The sequence below is a fragment of the Phalacrocorax aristotelis genome, chromosome 8, assembly GCF_949628215.1.
Source record: "Phalacrocorax aristotelis chromosome 8, bGulAri2.1, whole genome shotgun sequence".
Taxonomy (NCBI): Eukaryota; Metazoa; Chordata; class Aves; order Suliformes; family Phalacrocoracidae; genus Phalacrocorax; species Phalacrocorax aristotelis.
Window position 1 is genome coordinate 11,121,536 of NC_134283.1, and position 19,891 is coordinate 11,141,426.

General features: G+C 48.3%; 1 protein-coding gene across 1 annotated transcript in view; it reads left to right on the plus strand.

Moving 5' to 3' along the window:
• The first annotated feature begins 7,947 nt into the window (after positions 1–7,947).
• WTIP (WT1 interacting protein) overlaps positions 7,948–19,891 on the plus strand; it is an 86,036-nt gene continuing 74,092 nt past the window's right edge. Inside the window, exon 1 of the mRNA XM_075101384.1 lies at positions 7,948–9,618. Coding sequence (XP_074957485.1) covers positions 8,151–9,618 — 1,468 coding nt within the window. The 5' untranslated portion in view covers positions 7,948–8,150. The remainder of the gene's footprint in view (positions 9,619–19,891) is intronic.

Here is a 19,891-nt window from a genome sequence, read left to right on the forward strand (position 1 = left end):
AGCACTAAAAATGCAAACTGCTGCTGCTAAATGAAAAACTGCTCTTCAGAATTTATGGACTATGAATGTCCTTAATCAGCTGCTAGTCACCAACACTGTATTAATGTAGAATTTTCCAACTTTCCTTTTGCTCTTGAGAGCAAATTATAAATTAAAGCATTTATTAAGCTTTCAAGTAATTAAAAAAAAAAAAAAGGCAAGCCACTTTTCAACTAACAATTTGTTCAAGTCCTAACAGCAGTAATATTGATATGGAAGTAAGAGTAGTTGGAAGACACAAGACTTAAATGCTAAAATGGAGGAGTTTTTCCCAGTGCCTTACCTTGGCAATCCTGATGTAGGCTCTGTCATCACTAACAATTTTTGAGCCAGCTCATTAAACCAATCTACAAATTGGTATTTGCAGTGATATACATTGGCTGTTCTGTCCCACAGCATTCTCGAGTTGTTCACACTGATGCAAATTTCTGTAACACAGATAAGCTTTTCTGGCTGCTTTTCATAGCAACAATTCATTCTTGATGCTTGTATTTTTTATTTACTTAGTGAATTTGAGTGCCGTGTATGAAATGGACAAGAAAAACAGAGGAATATTTTAGCATAGTTGAATGCAGCTGAAAGTGTATCTGGCATCTCTTTGCTGTTAGTTCAATATCCCCTTTCATCGGTGGAGCATGGAAAGGAATATTGACCTCTACCGACACACAACAGTTAACTAGAGATCATTAAGCTGCTCTGACTTACAGTGAAGAAATTTGTAACAACTTTCCTAAAATCTTACTGTTGAAAAAAAAAAAAAGAAAAAACCAAGTGCAACCTATCGGATTCCCAAAGCTTCTAGAGACTCGCCCTTCAGGGGCAATTGATAACCATTCAGGAGTGAGAACTTTTGGGGCCATGATGACAGCCAGCCTTGTACCAGCCCAGCCCATTTCCTAAAGAACAACTTTAACCTGTAGATAACCATTTAATGCTTGTAGTAGTTATATGTGCCATTTTAATTTTACTTTACAGAACCATTTCATTGTTGAACCACAGAGAGAGATGCATGCTTTCCTGGCCTGTTGATTCTGACAGCTGGCAAGCAGATTGATGTGCCATTTCAGGTTCTGACCTTTACGACAAAGACCTCTTGCTGGCCGTTTATTAGATCCCAGAAAATGAAACAGGCTTGTGTTCAGTTCATATATACCATTGATATACTATCTTCTTCAAGCCTTTACTGCCCCAAAATTGTAAATTTGGATTAGAAAACTGAATTAAGGAAAATATATTTGTTTTTTCCCCTGTGTTCTGTGCCTATATGTAGAGATATTTTCTTTCTTCTCTTTGCAGCTATAAGGACAAGAAGCCTTCAATTTTGTGCATCTAAGATACTGAATGTGCAGGAAAACAGAAACTAGGATCAAAGTAATACAACAAATCTTACGCAAGTCAGTCGTCTGTTTTTTGTTTGCTGAGATTATTTCTGGGCTAGTGTGTAAGCAGAGTGATTACAGAGAACTTACATCTACAGACAAAGGAATAGGAGGCGGAGGCAATTTAATGGTTTGATTTGGAGGCCCTGATTCTTCTTGAAGGGACAAATGGGATGGAGTAAATAAATGCACTCCTAGACAGAGCTTGATATCAGTTTATATTATGAGAAGAAAATCACTGTTTAGATACACGTCATTATCTGTCTTTCTGACCAGCACGTTTCTTTCCTCACATGAGAAAAGGTGAGAAATTTGCAGTACGATTTCCTAAAGAAAAGGTACTTAAGGAATATTTCTGCCTGTCTTCTCCAGCAACATTTGAAGCTACTTGCAAACATTAAACAATTACATCAGTGATCTCAAAGTTACTGCGATTCTACAAGTACATGGCTGTAGGTAAGGAGAGACAGACCCACAGACATGCTTCTGCAGTAGCACTTAGCCTTTTTAGGCGTGGTATTACACACCTACCTGCTGGTGGGTCTGTATTGCGAGTCCACACAGGGGAGGTTGCTGCATTTTGCGCATCTAACCAGTAATAACTGGAGGTAGCAGGAGCGTGCTGGGGAAAAGAGGGCGGCTGAGATACCTAACTAGACGCCCAGGAAGCTGCCAGGAGCTGTGGATATTACAAGTGGACAGGGAGCAGGTATGTAGGTGGACCCAGGAGAGAATTAAAGATGCTGCAGAGGAGGAGTGCTGGAGACAGAAGAGCACTGACAAATCTATTGAGGGATGTTGGTGGGAGGAACCTGGAGGTACCGTATATAGTGGCTGAGGCCTGGGGCAAGTGCTGTAGCAGCAGGAGCACTCTATGGGACAAAGCAGGTGACAGGACTGCAGGGTCATTGCAGATTTGGAGAAGAGGTTAGAAGCTAGAGAATGCAAATGATGCAGAATACAGACCTGTAGCAGACTGGCCTTCATTAGCTCCATTGCTTATGGAACAGCTCTTTACATCTTGCATATTTGTTATTTTCTGTTAATAGGTCTTATCTCTACAATACCATTTTGCATGGAAAATACCATGACATGTAAATGTAATTGGTGTTCTCAACAAACCAACATCCTCTTTCTTCTGAAATGATCCTTCTCATCATAGCTGAAGTGCGTTGTATTGTCATGTCAGGAGGTCAGTGCTGGTAGCCTGCCTCATTTCTTGAATGGGTATAGAGGCACATGCAGTTAGCCTGGTACTCTTCACCAGCAGAGAACTGCGGGGCATGTGTGTAGCGGTCTGGCTCTCACACAGTGCTTCTATTTTTTATTAAATGCACTAATGCTACCTGATTTCTTTGCTGGGTGATGGTCTGCAGTATTGTAATCAGGACCTTCTTTTTATAATGTCAAGATAAATTTTAGCTCTGTAAAGTCCCAGGTTTGTTTTTATATTTCCAAGTGTCTGAAATAAGAAGCTGTGTAACCTAAGACCTCCTTAAAAGTACTAAGTGGGTGCCCTGCTAACTGAGCTGGCCAACTAAATTATGTATTTATGCAAATGTAGTGGCTGCTATTAAGCTAACTGATTGTGCTTGAATATACAGTGATTAAGTCCTGTGATTGCAAGGAAGTATGACAACGGCTGTGTACAGTCTCCAAAGTATGAGCCAATAAACTGCTTTGGCCAGAAGTGTTACTATCGGAAATATATAAGAGAAGTGGAAGATGAACCTATAAAAGAAATAAGATACATAAATGGTGTATTAATCATAAGTGCTTGGACATATGTTGTCTGTCTAACCCAGCACGTTCACAAAGTGCCTGCTGTGACTGGAATTTTACAAGGTCTGTCCCAAGTTATATTTTTGCAGCATGGTGAATAGCTGCATTTGCAGTGAAGAAGAAGAATGTGAAAAATGTTAAATAGTGTTTTACTGCAGGTTTAGAATGAGAAATGACCTGTAAGCCCACAGAGTAGTGTTAGTCAAAAATATTTCAAATAGTTGTGCCTAGCAAAGGTAGCCTTCAAATACAATGTGTTCTGTCTACCAGAAGATGGTGCCCTAAAACACATCCAATAATTTCAATTTTTAAAAGCTGTGATCAACTGCAAATGGGTATTCTTAAAAACATGTCAGATCAAGGTGATTCACAAACAAATCACCCAAGTCCAAATACATATTAACATCCAAACTTCATATTCCAAAAAGCTTGCTTATACTTAAAGTTATCACAACAAAAATCAATATACAGGACCTAAACAAGCAAAACAAAGCAATATAAAACACAATACAGCCACCACTTCAAAGAAAACAAAAACTTCAGTCCCCCCTCCCAAAATAAAAACATTCCTCAGCATTATTTTTGGATGAATTTCACAATTTTTTTTTAATCAGGCTTAAAACAGACCAGAGAAAAAGACTAATCATGACATTCCTCACAAAGAAACCAATCAGTTTTAAAAACAGAAATGAGAACAGTAAATCCCTGACTAATAATAAGTCTTATTTACCTTATGGACCTCAAGGTATAATTTCAATCTTTTCTTCATGTTGGAGACAAGGAGGGAAATTGCACAAAATCAGGTAGCATCCAATTCAACAAGCAAATCTGTGGAGCAGCTTCAAATTATTAAACTGATGAAGTGAGATGAGGAACTCTCTCCTGCACTGTGTCAGTAAAACCACGTCCAATGTGACGCACACCAAAACGCAACTCAGTGGGGTTTTTGCCATTGTCAATAGGGCTAAAATTTTACCAGTAATTCTTACATTCACAGATTCTCTGCTTTGTTGGTAACAAACTGTTTGCAACTCAGGGACACAAAACCATCAGGTCTCCCTGCCTGTTGGCTCAGGCAGCATTTCCTGGAAGGCGCTGGCAGTTAGAAGAAACAGGAGTGCACTGCCTGTGAGGCCCAGCCAGCTGATATTCACAGATCAATAACTCCACCTGGCTTTTCTGCTCCCTTTAAGGCTTAGACAAAGGAGTTGATTTAACAGAAGCAGCTGGCTTTCCTTAATATCTGATTTACTGATACAACTTAAAATTGGGCATAAGGATTACCACACCAAATTAAGAAATGAAGTTCAGCTTTTATAATACTCTGTGACAGCTCCTGTGCACTTAGTTGCACAAATGTGAGTCTTTTGGCAATATATATATTTTACTGCTGGTTGTTAAAATTAAGCAAATATATTTAAAATAAAGTGGGGAGAAAAACATGGTAGGATTGTCAAGCTGTAACTGCCCAGTCCTCAGTCCTTTGGGTTTTCTTGTATATACCAGTAAGAAGAATGATGGGGCTTCTTATTACGGCAACAGCAGCTTTAACTCCACACATTTTGTTTGCATAGCCCAGCACACATGGTCCTCTATGAGAAACGCAGCAGTGCTTGAGTGTGCTATGTACCACTGCAAACATATTTATTTCGCCCATGTGGGCTACATCTGTGGCTATAGTGTGGATAAATGTTATGTTCATTATGTGTGTGACAGAAGTATGATTTACTGGTGAAGAGCAGGTCTGCAACATTGCTCCTGCAGCAGGGCTGAGACGGGAATGCTGTGCAGTGATACTCTGGACCAGGGCTGCAGCAGGCTTGGCGGGGCCTGGCTTTGAGGCTTTATGTATCGTGACTAAGGTTTCAACAGTAAAAGTAAGTGATTTTTATAATTTAATCCACATCACTTACGAAAATGGGCTGTTTCCTTTGATTCCTCAGATTCTCTGTGTCCCCAGGAGGTTTTTCTGGTGAGTTCATACACAACAAAGCACGTGCGTTAACAACTTACATACCGAGAGGCTACTGTAGAAACTTGCTACCTGCTGGCAGCAGCAGAGGCATAGAACTGTGCTGCCTCAAAAGGTGGAACAAGGGCAGATTTGTGGCTCAGAGGACAGAACTACAGAAGGACAAGCAGCTCCTGCTGTAGCTTACGCTTCTGACTTCACCCAGCATCAGCTCTGTAGTTCCTACTGTAAAGACAGCTGCTCAAAACGCTTCCTTGCATGAGCACACAGGCAGGGCCTCCCAGTATGTCCTACCCACTCTGTTAGATTAATAGTGAAGTTATCTAATGTTGTAAAGTTTTTTGTTAAAAACCAAACAAAACCCAAACCCAACCTTAAAATAGATTAATATTTCTTTACATGTGCTCTGATGACCAAGTTCCCAGGTTGTCCATGAGCCTCTCCTAGTTTCTCAGGAAGACAACCTTATGAAAATTGGCAATCAGGAATTCTAAGTCAGTAACAGGATAGAACACCCTAGGACAGGCCCCAGGAACGACTGAAGAAGGAGCTCTACACTGCTACACTTGAAGGCAGCAGCCCATGAGATGCCTACAGCCCCAAACAACCTTTGTGCAGGGGTCCCAGGTTGGGTAGACGAGGGCTCAAGTTAATGGTGATTTCCATGTGCTCTGAGGAAGGAGCATCTCTCTGTTCTTAGCGGGTATGTGTCCGCACTATGTGGCTAACAGCACAGTTTGTGTCCTTGCTGACAGCATCACCAGAAAGTCCAAGGCTTGAATGGGACGGGGACTTGAAGTGCAGCTGTGATCCCGCTCAGTGCCATGGCACATTTGCTGGGAAGCTTTTGCTGCTGATGCTGAGGCCTGTGCTGTGTTTGTCAGAGCCGCGATGGTGTGCGCCAGGATGCACAACTGCAAGAGGCACTTTGGACCATCACACACCTGCAGGCTAGAGGTGAAATGTAACTTGTTCCACAAGTAGCAAGCTGCAGAAGCACATGGTAACAGCTTGTTTAGCTTGGGAAAAAAATGTAATGGAAGATGTGAACACACATTAGAAAATAGCACGTGACTCCCAAGACAGGTTGTATTTGCACATGTATGTTCACAGTGACAGTGGACTACCTCTCCCACATCTAATAGGTTTGATTTTCAGGTCTTGCTCTGCACGTTTACACCGTTTGTTGCATTTTTTTTTTTTTTTGTTTGCCACCCCTGCATGCACAAACAAACAGATTGCCAATCAATTGCCCTCCACAGCTGGGGACATTTCTGAGTACACAGTTGCTTTTAATGTTTAATTAGGTATGATAAGAGGATAAAATGTTCTTGGCACAGCAGAGTACCTACAGCTCAAACTTGCAACACATTTCTCTCCTCACAGTGTGCTCAGCACCTAGCAGTGTAAGGACACTGCTCAGGTACCTATTGTTAGGGCTTTGTCAGCATTTTTGCCACTGACACAAGTGATCGCGAGGGATTTGCAGCTTAGGTGAAAAAAATTAACTGTGGGCTATGGTTTGGTTCCAGAGGTCTCAGTTCAGTAGCCATTTCAGAGGTGGTGTTTTCTGACAGCCTTTTTCATGAGCATACAGATGTAAAAGGCAAACAGCGCTGAGTCTTGTTTGTTACTGGATCAACAGATGAAGCTCTTGCAAAGTTCCAGACAGTAGCGTTCTTTTTTAAACTCGTGTCAATTCATAGATTGCTTTAGGCCACAATATGTTTACCATACGTGTTCGTACTGCTTTTTTTTTTCCCCTAAGACCGAATAAATAACTGCAAATAATTATCAGCTGTTGTGCTAAAGCACAGGTCCTCTCAGCAGAGTCACCTGGACGGTCCGGGGATTTTGCACAGGTGCGAGCCATTTGGAGCAGCGGGGCTGATCCCACAACCCCCCGCCCGCTGCAGGCACAGCCGAGACGCCGGCAATTTCGCTCGGCGCCCCCAGCCGCATCCCCGGCAGGACGGCGGAGGCGGGACGGGCGGCAGCTGCCCCCCTTCCCGCGGCAGGACGAGGCCGCGGGTCCCACTGTAAAGTTCCAGTCAGGGACGAGAGCGGCGGAGCCCCCCGGAAGGCGGGAACCCCGGGCGGCGGTCCAGCGCCTGCCTCTCTCCCTGACAGACACCCCCCCCCCCAGGCACGGCCGCCCTCAGGGCGCCCCGCCGAGTCCCCGCTTCCCGCCCGGCGGCGGCCCGGGGCGCGGTGACAGCCCCGCCGCCTCCCGATCCGCTGCGAGCAGGGGCAGCGCCCGCCCGCCCTCCAGCCCCAGGCAAGGATCGGTGAGCGCCGGCCGAAGAGGAGAGCCGCCGGCCCAGCCGCCGAGCAGTGCTGCGGCCGCCCTCTCCCTGACTGACTCGGTGAAAATCATTGTTTGGCTCCAGCATTAACTACATTCCAGCGGGACGCAGCGCCCAGTCTCCTTCCTCGCATTCCTGCCCCACACAAAGGAGTCCCTGCCTCGCCGCGCCCCGCGCTCTGCTCGCCGCGCCGCAAAGCCCCTGCGGGCCGGCCGCCGCCTTCGCCCCCCGCCCAGGGGTGCGGGGCGGGCTGCGGCCCCGCCGCGGGGCGGCCGGCCGGGGGCGGCGGGGGCAGGGAGCCGCCGAGCGCAAATTCCTCCGCGCCGCGCGCCATTGACTGGACCGAGCAACTTATTTAAGGCTGGAAAGTGACACAGGGGCTCCTCGTCTCCGCTCGCCGCGCGCCGCCGGGCAGTCCGGCTGCACCGAGCCCAGCGCTGCGGCGCGGGGATGCCGCCGAGGTGACTGCCGCCTCGCCGCCCTCCGGAGAAGGAGCCGCGTCGCGCCACTGCCCCGCCAGGACCACGGGAAGGGGCTTTCTTTTGGGGTGTTTTTTGGCTTTGGATTTTATTTCTTTTTTTCCTCCACCTTTCCTTTCTCTGCCCTGGGCTGCGCTTTCGCAGAGAGTTCGCCGTCCCTCCTCCGGCCCGCGCCGCCGGGCTCCGGCCGAGCATGGAGAAGTACGAGGAGGACATGGCACTGAAGGCCACCAAGTTCATGGAGGATCTGTCCCTCTATGGGCCCTGCCCAGAGGGTCCGTATGGCCGGGGCGGCCGCCGGGACCTGGCACTGCACCCCGACCTGGAGGAGACCAAGCGGGTCATCGCCGCCCACATGACGGCGGAGCAGCGGGGCCGGAAGATGAACGGCACCGCCGCGCCGCCGCCGCCCGCCGAAGCCTTCCCCGCCGCCGCCCCCTGCGGCAAAGCCTACGCTCCCGCGGCGCCGGCCGCCCCGCTCCGCGCCGCCAACGGCCGCGCCGCTGAGCCGCCAACGGCCGCGGGGCCGCCGTGCTGCGAGGAGGGGCTGTGCACCCGCTCCGAGGTGGCGCTGCCCTGCTACAGCGGCTTCGCCGACAAGGGGAAGCGCTACTCGGCCGAGGGCTACCGCTACGCCGCGGGCAGCGCCTACGAGGGCGGCTACGTGGCCAAGGGCGGCGGGCGGGCGGCCGGCGGCCCGGACGGCAAGTACGGCGCCGCCAGCCCGCGAGCCAGCCTGGCCGCCTCCTCGCCGGGCCCCGTCGCCGAGCATGGCAAGTTCTCCAGCCCGCGCTCCAGCCTGGGCGGCGCGGCCGCGCTGCCCTACGAGAAGTTCTCCAGCCCCCGCTCCAGCCTGGTGGTGCCCGGCCAGAAGTACGGCAGCCCCCGCGCCAGCCTGGTGCAGTACGACGGCGCCGCCCTCAGCCCCCGCTCCAGCTACGCCAGCACGGCCAGCGACACCAGCAAGCACTCCAGCCCCCGCGCCAGCCTCACCAGCTACGACGGCGGCGGCAGCAAGCCCAGCAGCAACCGCACCAGCGGCATCAGCATGGGCTACGACCAGCGCCACGCCAGCCCCCGCTCTAGCACCGCCAGCCAATACTCCTGCACCACTAGCCCCCGCTCCAGCTACTCGGACTCCAGGTACGGCCCGCCGGGCAGCGCCGAGCCGGAGGGGGCGGGCGGCGCCGGGCTCGCCCTGGCCAGCCCCCGCTCCAGCCTCTGCGGCCCCGAGGGCCGCGGCGCGGCGGGCGCCGCCGTGGTCAGCCCGCGCTCCAGCATCTCCAGCCAGAGCTCGCGGAGCTCCCGCGGCTCCATGAGCGCCTACCCCGAGCTGCAGCTGCCCTCGCCCCGCTCCTCCCTGCTGGGGCCCGGCCTGCAGGAGGACGGCGCCGTGCCCGAGCTAGGGGACCTCTACCACAAGATCCATGCCCAGTCGCCGCCGCGGCACGACCAGCAACACCCGGCCGCCGCCCCCGAGGCGGCCCCCCCCTACACCTACAGCCCGACCAAAGGCTCCGCTTCGGCTCCCAAATTCAAGCTCCCCTACCAGGTGACGCCGTGCCGGGAGAGCGGCCCCAGCCAGGCGGAGAGGCGGCTGGAGGCGCTGACGCTGGAGCTGGAGAAGGAGCTGGAGATGCACATGAAGAAGGAGTACTTCGGTGAGCGAGCCGCCGCCGGTGGGGGGGAGTGGGGGGTGGCTGAAGGGCGGCGGTGTGCGGGGCCTGTCAGCAGCCGGGTGGGTTTGGTTGTGGGGGAGGCGAGCGTGCGATACCCAGGGCTGCTGCGACCTGGTGAAGCCCCGCATCGCCACGAATACTGTCTAACTGGTGTCAGAATGCTTACACCATAGCTCGTTCCCGCTGATTGATCTCTCTCCCGTCTATTCCTTACGCGGTTTGCCAGGGTGCGTGGTGCTTCCTCTTCCACGTGCAGATGGGAGGCTTGTCAGAGGTGTTGGAGAAGGTGTTTGTGCTCTGGGGCTTATGGTGACTCTCGCTTGCCTCTCTCCGTCTTGGGCTGCTGAAGCTTCACCGATAACCACCAGCATCCCTGAGGCTGTGGCATTCGTGATTGTGCTCTTGGACCATCTGTGATAACTTCATAGATGGCGAGCGTGGCTGGTGAAGCAATTTTTAATGCCTCATTCAGTAAAATTTTTGTGCTAGTTCAGAGTGCCTGTGGGAGCTCCAGCATTGTTTCTGCCCCACGAGGCCTCGCAGGGTCTGCTCCGCATGCAAGGCTGCCAGGAGTCGATGTCATCCCTGGGGTGGGAGGGGAGTTTTGGGGGAGAGGAGAGCCCTCTGTCCTTGTTGAGGCTAAATCAGCCTGTTGATCATTTCCTGAATTTCTGTTGTTGCTTTATAGAACAGAAGTAACTTGTTGAAAAGAGTGAACGCATTTTTGTAGTCACGCTAGTTAGGTTTAAGCTCCCCTGTCTTTCTTACTTTGTACTGGGAGGAAAGGGCCAAAATGCCTTTGAAAGATGGTCCTGGAGCGTTCATATACTGCTCTGTTTCTGCTGTACTGGGGACTGCGGGTGAGCCAGGCAACTGCCAGACCCGGGCAGCCCTCAGGAGCAGTTTGTTCCCTGCTTGAACGAGGAGTGAGGACTGTCATGTAGGAGCTCCAGCAGAGGAGGGAGAAGGAGGCCTAAGAAGATGAGGGGCTGTGGATGAGTCAGTCCTCATCCCTGGCTTTTGAGGGGACAGTTATCTCTGGGCTTTGTGTGCTGCCTGGGAACGGAGTAGAGGCTCCCTGGCAGTGTGTGATGTCTGACAGACACGAGCATTGCTGAGGATGGAGACATGCATTACCTTCGTCGCTGATTTAAACATGAGGATTCAGGCTGCTATTGGCACAGCATTAGTGTGCTCTGCATGGGAAGGAGGAGTTGCAGGGATTCTTGCAACTGTCTGCAAGACACTTGTAGTGAGACAGACTGGGCTGATCAGCAAGGTAGCTGAGTGAGCAGTACTACAAGGCAAACCTTTCTGTGACTTGCAGTAGCATAGTTTTTACAAGCTCTTGTGCCTTGACAAAGGAAGCTGAATGCAGTGCTTATTGCCACCCTCAGTCCCATAATGGAGCTGATAAGAAAGCTGATGGTCATCCACTGCATCATCTGCAGGGCCTGGCACCTGATGTGGTGCTTCTCAGCAGCTGAGTGACTCCAGCTGAGGACAATAATAGTTCACTTCTGAGTAGGTGCAGAAGCTGGATGGGAGGGCTCATTAATATGCTAACTGCAAGAAATGTTGTCTTCAAAATTTTTGTGGTATATGGTGAGGGAGTGAGAAATAAGATGTACTCCAAGTAAGAAACAAGTTATAGTTGTCCTGAGCCTCTGAGAGGGGTTTCTAGTGGCCAGAGAAGCTGGGTGTGCAATCAGGGACTCAGGAGCAGCCCTGGGGAGTCTGTGTTGTGGGTGGGTTTTTCTTATTTACAAGAATTTGCCTGTTGTAAGCGTCACTACTTGCAGGTATATTCTGTAGCAACCTGTTGGAGCATGCCCTAAACCTTGGCAATGCATCCTGTGTAGGATCAGCAGTAAGCTTGCGCCTTTATGCCTAGAGAATGCACGTACCAGCTGCCCTGTAGGTATTTGTTGTAGCAGCACAAAGAAGTGCTGCTGTGACTTGCACCCTGGAAGCAGATGAAACCCAGAAAACACAAAAATCAAGAGCTGATTTCTGTGAGTTGTTGAGGTTTTGATAAACCCTGGTGGGCTCGATCCCACATTTCTGGTTCAGATCACCCATGGAGGTGAATGCCGCACTTCGGCTGAGCGAGTGCATGAAGGCTTGGAAGGGATGACTGCAGGCTGATGGGTCAGAGACAAGGAGGGTGAGAACAGGATGGGGAGAAGTCTGCTATTTAGTTTGACTTAGTCAAGAGGGTCTGAAACAAGGCTCATAAAGAGAAGCAAGGAGAAATGCATTGATTTGCGTAGCAGCTTGCACATACTACAGCTGAAGTCTTTGCTTACATGGTCACTTCCATAGTGCTGGTGTCTGGCACAGTCTAAAGGCAGTTGAGGGGTGTTCTGTGATGTCTGGAGAACTGAAGTGTTGAGCCAATAGTCTAACAAGGTAGAGGGAATAGAGGAGATGGTTTAGTGCTCCTTAATTAGATGAACTTGGGTTGTCTAGTGAGTAGGACACTAGTAATTTTACTGTGTTCCGCCCACCACCACCCCGCCAAAAAAAAAAAAAATTGAGCAGCGTATTACTTTGAAACTGAGGTCAAGTGACTAACCAGTCCTTTTTGGAGGAGCAACCACTCTACCCTGCCTTCATTCTGTTTGTGGGTCAGTTTGAGTGTTCCCCTAACTGTGGTTGTGCTGGCAGTCCCTGGCTGCTCTCCCACACCTTGCTGCTCTGCTTCAGGAGGAACCTGTAGTCTGGGGCAGCTACCTACATGATGGAGGACATGTGCAGGGTCTGGGCATCGGGGAGGCTCCTGGGGTGCCACACAGTGTGCAACCTGGCAGGTCAATGGGACTGACAGATGTCTCTGCCTGGTCGGGTATGAATGGCTCTGAGCAGCGCTGTGCTGGGAGCTTTGCTTTACTGCCTCACCTTTTCCATCCTTCCGTTTCTTCTGGCAGGCCTCAGTGCATCTGTAGAGAGAAGGAAAACGCCCTTCTGCAGCTGATTTAACATGACTGAAGATGACAGTGCCGCAAAAGGAGTGCTCTGCATATGCCCTACCCCCAGTTGCACAGCTGAGAAGTAGCACCCTGCCACTTCCAAGTGCTCCCACTAGCACATTGCAGCCACATGTGCTCACTGATCTTACAGAAAGTGAAGCCTGCAGAGAAGGAAGAGGAGAGGGAGGGTTGTTTTGAGCTGGATTGGTGAGCTGCTCCAATTCATCCCTGTCAGTGAGGTGGCTGGAGCTGACCCAAGGGAGAGGGTGCAGACAGAGGGCTCTGGGAGGCTGAGCCTGTTCCCTTGGCAGCAGCCTGCAGTTGGATTGGGTGTGACTTTGTTCCCCTGTAGCTGCTTCCTATGCAACCGCTGCCCAAACTGCTCCATCCTTAGCCCTCTGAGATACTGTCTGTCCTGTGTCAGGGTACTGGCAGTTTAGTAAATGTGCTCAGTTTAGTGGCAGATACTGAGAAGAGAGCTAATAAAAATGTAATTTCACTCACTTTTGTAACTCTTCTCAGCTGAGCATTTTTATGTGGTGAGGTGAGTAGTCAAACTTCTGTTGCAGAGATGTTTTAAATTGAATGTGCATCCTGAGGTGTCAACAAAACATTTGTGGGTGTTGGAAAGTCATCAGCTCAGGCACTGGTTTAAATTCTATTTACTTTGCAGAATTTTTCAGTCTGATGTCCAGGAGCTGAAAAGACAGTTTAAGGCAAAAATTGGACTTTAGCATGCTCATCCAAGTTGAAGCAGTTCTTGTGGGACTGACTGTAGACCTATGGCTTGTCATCTACCAGGCAGGGAAGTGTTGTCATGTTGATTTGGCTGTTGTTTTTGAACAAGATCTTTCTGTATGTCCTGTAGCTCTGCTGGCATGTTGTCAGAAATGGAAGGAGAGTCAACGGAGGGGCACAGACAGCAATCTTGCACTCCTGGCAGCCCCTGCTGTGCTGCAGCCATTGCCCAACAAGGGCTGTCTGCTCATCTTGGACAGGGTGGTGGGGTCCAATGCAAGAAGTGACTTAATTGTCTCACTATCTTGAACTAAAGAGGAAGTGGAAAAGGCACTGTGAGACTAGGGAGGCAGGGGGAGTGTGGATGATTTTCCTGCCTGTGCAAAGTCGAGAGGGGGACAAGCAAGTTTGTGATCTTGCTGGCATCCTTTGACAGCCCTGTGCAGTGCCCTTTGTGAAGGTGCTTTTCCCCATCTCTACACATCAAGTGTCTTCCCTGCCTCTTGCTGCCACCTTGCCCGTGTATCTCTCGCATCTGATATGCAGCATACAGCAAGTTCATCTCGTGTGTGGTACTCCTCAGGAAATCACAAAGAGCTGTCACCGTTCTTGTTTTCCACAGGCACCTTTGCCTGACCCTTCTTCACCCTAAGGGAAACACCCCTTTTGCAGTACCCTGGTACGAGGTTTACAGAGTGAAGCAGTAGTTGGTTGATCTCTCAGAATGAGAGACAAAGTCTAGATTCTGTTAGTAACTGTAGTCATCTGTCTAGCAAAAGCCTGTTCTTACCCTAGTGAGTAGGCTTGACTTTTGAGAGTTCCTGGATCTTTCAGAAACCCACCTGGTAGTACCAACACATGTTTCTTGGAGCACTACCAAGAAATGCTGCTGATAACATCCTGTTGAAAAGCCTAGACCTATCCAGGCCCTTTCTGCCCTTCATGTACATAGTCATCCGTGCAAATCTGTTTCTTTACATTGAGAAATCCTGTTGGTGTTGCAGGATTGGCTTTTGGGCCTTACGGTGTGCTTGTGAGTTTGGAGTTGTGTGTTATGTTTCTTTTGTGTGTGCAGGTTAATTTGATGGAAGGGTGTATATACAAGTGAGATCAAAGTTAAGATGGATAACAGTGATAAATCCCTAGAAGCTGAATTGCTTAAAGATGAAATTTGAAAATCTGAGTGAAATTTAGGTGAGCATGTAGTTGGTGACCGGAACGCTTATGATATTTGCTGAAGTATTGTCTTCTGTCTTATGATTTCCTGAAGCTTTCTTTGTGAAATATTAGATCTTTCCTATTTCGATCAAAATAGAGGTAACAGTTGATATATCATACTGGTTTTGGAAACATGCAAAGATTTATTGTCTGGGAATTACTTTGTATTTCTCTTTATCTGAGCCTAGAAACCCATTCAGCTTTAAGCAGTGGAGGTCCTTCAGCTTTTACAATTGGGGCTGTCCTGTGAAAAATGATTTATTTTCCACCAGATTTGAGCCTCTAATAGACAAATATCTAACTAGAAATAAACTTACGTGGTGTGGTCTCCTGAAGTATTCGAACAGGTCACATACTTCAGAGTTTGGTTTTGCTCATCTCCCAGTTACAGCTGGAAAATACACTCCTGAAACTGATTTGAGAGTGGTCAGGCTTTTTTAGCTGAAATGCAAGAAAGGCCTCAAAAACAGGGTCAGACAAGTGTTCACTGGGGAAGGTGTAAGGAGAGCTGCAGTGGGACATGCTGGGGTACAGGTGAATTAGCAGCACCCTGGTGGCTTGCAGCTACTGAGAGCGTGCCCCCCGTCACTGATCCTACATTGAGACAACAGGCAATGCAGAGTGCGTGTGCGTGAAGGGGAGAGTGAATGGCGCTGCTGCATGTGCATGAGAGGAGAGGAGAGGGGAAGAGAGTGAATGATTGGCTGAATGAGTCAAGAAAATAATGGTAAACAGAGATAGGGAAAGCGGGGAGCTGGAGGGTCATCCAGAGGGAGGAAGGAATAGCAAGGTGTTGGGAAAGAATTTAAGACAACAAAGAGGACGCAAGGAAATAAGTGTGATAACACTAGTCAACAGAGCTGGAAAAAAGTAGTATCCTTCTTTTGTCTGTGTTAGGAAATGTCCTGTGAAGGATGTGGGAGTAGTTCTAGGTGGCCTGTTGCTGTCCCTGCTAGCCATGCCATATGCTTGTGAGTCTCCCTGAAGTTGTGAAGTAATAAACCATGTCATATGTAATAACAGGAGCAGAGAGATGTGGAATATAAGTGTGTTTATATTTTATTAAGTACTAGGTGCATGTAATGTACAATTAACATTAAATGAAAATTTGGGTGACTAAATTGCACAGAAGCGTGTTATGAATGGGGACAGCTGCTTTCTTACCTTCAGTTGCAAGAAATTTGACCATGAATAGGGGTATTATTTAATGGCGAATGTTCTTTGCTTGGTTTTGTTGTTTGTGCTTTTACTCTTGGGTTCTCTCTGCATTGTTATAAAAGCACTGTGTGGAGGGGGGTGGTGACTTCCAAAGAACCATCACATGTTTTATTGAGGCTACCACAGGTGAGGTTTCTGATGCAGAGGTTTGGATGTGTAATACAAGAGTTGGCGTGGGCATATGTACTGCTGTGGTATAGTAACTCCTGGTTTAATTGTTACCCTTTCCTTCCATCTTCTGGGTTGGGAAGTGTGCCTACGTGTGTACCCCATAAGTGTTGTACCTGGTTGCTTTTGAGCGACAGGGTGCTGCAGCAGTGTGCCAAGGGAGGGAAGGGACGAGCCACCCAGCTCTATGCGTGTGAAGTGGAGGGGATCATTACATGCAAAATGCATGCAGAGAAGGAAGTTTCTTTTTGCCTGTTTCAAAGAGTTCATAGCCTTGTGGAAAGTATACTGGTTTGCAAGGGTTAAGTGGAGCCCATGTTGCAGTTTGCTTTTGTTTTGAGTATGCTGTGCCCCTGGTGATCACAGAGCCACAGGGCTGCTGCGTGAAATGCAGAAATTCGTTAGAACTGCTTGGTTTTTAAGGCTCTGTCACAAGCTCCAAGCCAGGTCTGTACTGCATTCCTCAAGTAAGAAAGAGGCTCTCAAATTCCCAGAAGTAGCGTAAGGCTTTTAAACAGACCCTTCCCCCTGTGTCTGCCCCTCCAAAAGCCCAATCAGGTATGCCCTCTTAGGGGCATCAGGGAGGCATCCTAAGCAAGATTCAAAGTAAAAATTTTTTCCTCTAGTGGAGTTTAATTAGTATTGACAACTGTTTGCCTAGCTCTGTGCCTTATCCTCCACAAAAATTTGTGTGTGAATGTCCCAGTTTGATAGTAAAGCACACGCTGGAAATTCGTTATGTGGTGGTGTGTGAATTGGGAGTAAATTGTTTAATGGATTCTGTGGCTGCTGTATTTTGCAGAGTAGAAATGTGACCCTGTTGTGAAGGAACAGGTAAGACTCAAAGTACCTGTAGTTATGTGATTGAAGTTGATGTTGTTTAGTGGAAGATTTCCCTGCAGTTGTATCACTTTTACATTTAAAGTGTGTAAATGATAAAATTTGCATGTTCCCACTGATGGCTTGGTGGCAGCAGCAAAGATACCAATATAGGTTGAAATCCTTAATATCCATGGTTAATTAATTAGGATATAAATGTCTCTGTTACAGCCATGTGGATATCGGATGTTTAGAAAGCCTTTTCAAAGCAAGAGAATTTGCCAAGTACTAGAATTATTAAAAAAGAAATCTGGCAACTTTCAGATGCTTAAAAGGGTTGTTCATCAATGGAAAGAAAATAAAATGGCAGCAATAAGCCAAACAATTATACTAAAACAAAAAATTTTTGCAGCAATTTAGTAAGCTTTGGGCTTGGCCCCCTACCTACATCATATGTCCCAAAAGCCATCACAGGACAGTGCCTCACATGTTGGCAGAATTATGGTTTGGGGTTTTCCTCAGCAGCATTGGAGGGGCATCTCCTCTGTCCCAGACTGAGCTCTGGCACTGGCAGAGCATGTAATCCTGCGCTGCTATCCAGTGATGCCTGCCTGCTAGCTGGGTGCTTGGGCAGCTCTCCTTGTTGGGGTGAAGGTGTCGGGATCCCATGGGACCCCACTCCCTGGGTCCCCACCCTGCTGGTGGGAGAGATGGCGCAGCCACTCCTGTGGTGCTTCAGAGTCCATACTTTGTCTCACAGCCTGCCAAAGCAGAGTGATTCTGCTGTTGTGTCCAAAATAGTCTCTTATTCTGTGGCTGGAGAAACTAGGTGTCTTGGAGTGTAGTGTAGTGTTTGGTTTTTAGGCCCATCCTGGATAAAGTGCCTCTTCTCTGACAGGGCTGGGAATATATGGTATAAAGCAAAACTGAAGCAGCAAATAGGAAGAAATGCAGGAATGCGCATGGTGTCTAAGTTTTAATAAAAGCTTAAAATGGCTCGTTTTGGAGGGCTGCGATCAACTGCCTGAAAGGTTCAAGTCCTGACAGGACAGAGGTAACCTGGGGCTGTGATGTAGAATTGCTTGGAGATGCTCCACGGGCATGATGTGACTGCTCCAAGGCTGACAGCAGGATTCTTCTTGGCTTGTTCGGGAGCAGGACCATTCTTAGCAAAATTAGCAGATGTGCTAATGATTGATCAAGATGTCGGTGTTTGGCTGGATTTTTATGTGATTTTCACTGTGCCTGTGTGGATGGTGTCTCTGGAAGTGGATTTTGTCCCTTTTTTCTACATTGGAGCAGATGTTTCTGTTGTGTGGCATGTTATCTCTTTCTATTAACCTCACTACATTGTTTTAACTCCCTATCAGCATAGCCTTGTTTAACTGTGCTGTGAGACAGAGGAGCACAAGAAAATGGCCAAGCAGGTCATATATCTCTTCCAGCTGGAGTATTTCACATTGTCTGAAATTTCATTCCTTGTTTTTTGGAGCAGTTTTACTAAATCTCTAATGTCACATTTATGTGTTCCAGCAAACTTCTAAGAAAAGGCCTATGACTCATTAAGGAAAAAAACCCAGCACCCTAGAGCACGAACACTTATTTAATGCTCAGCTGAGAACTACTGTGCATATAAAACATGTAAGTGCTTACACAGGGGGACTCAGCTGGGGGTGAGGATTTATTGCTGGTGACACCTATTTCCAAATTTGAGATGCTGGAAGAGCTCCTCTTGGCAGGGTTTGCACGAAGACCTGTAGGCAGTTGGGTTTAAACCTTTGTGTTCCTGTGTTGCTGGGGTTGTGGTTGTGCACATGTGCTGACAAGTGCAGCTCAGCTGTTGTCTCAGTCAATGTGGCTGTAAGCCCTGGACCCTCTGTGCTGCTGAGAGAAGGGGGCAGCAGTGGCAGCTACTGTGTGACTTGGAAGAAGGGGTATATTGGGCTGATTTAGTTGGTGCTGCCTGTTGGGGTTGGGCAGGAGTGGGGTATGCCGATGGGTGCTGCTCACTGCCTGTGCGCAGTAGGCGTGCTTAGAGTTTTCCCCGTGATGAGTTTTTGGGAGCTGAGGTACCTAACAGAGGACTGAGTTCCTCCAAGTGTGAGGGATGAGAAGGCAAATGACTCTGAAGAGGGATTGATAGGGTTGGAGTAACAAAACAAATACTTAAGGCTAGATTTGGGGGAGATGGTTAATTCTAATGTCTTTAATTGCAGGCAGCAGCACTGAAATGCATCTAGCTTGCCGTGAGGGTTCATGTGTGTATTTTTGAATATTGGGAGAAGTGCAGGGAAGGCACTGTGCAAACATAAAGAATATTAATACCACACACTGTCATGAAATAGCAGGGAGTGGATCAAATGGACAATAAAGAGATATTTAGTAGGCTACAAAAGGTCATGTCCAGCTATATACCGTTGCTTTTTTAATAATTCAGCTGGACAAGACTCACTTCAGTTCAGAACATGTTTATAGTTTTTGTGAAAAGTAGATAGCTGTTATGGAAGAACTGCTGGGGACTCTCAGAAGCTTTCCTGGCCGTCCAGACATTTATTTAATTGTCGAACTGTTTCACTTGCGACACTGCAGAACTTCTGGAAAGTGAAAACAAGATGTTTTCTCCCTTTTAATGTGGCCACTTGAAAAAATCAGAACATTTCAAAGTTAAAATAAAGAGAAACAAAAAGCCATTCCTAAACACCATTTGACAGTTGTGCATATTTAGATGCTCCAGCTCGCTTGGATCATATTTCCTGTGGTCCGTGAAGACCCTGTGGCCTCTCCCAGGCATGGGAAATACCCTTTTGTTCTGGTGGTCATTACATAAACCTTTCTTCTGTGCTGCAAGCTTGTCCCCAAGCATGTGCAGTGATCCCAGTGAACTGGGATCCCATGAGAAAGCTCCTGGCCTTGGAAGTTGGGTGGTTCTGCTGTACTTTCTTCATCTCCTCCAAGGTTACCTCTGTGCTGGCAGTCCCAGCCTGTGGGGTTTTGGGGTGCATTGGGTAAGGTCAGTCCTGAACGTGGGTCCCTGGTTGGGTCAGTGTGGTATGTTGTTGAACTTGACATGCAAGGCTAGGCAACTGTTTGTGGATGTCCTGATTTTAAATGCAAGTAATTTG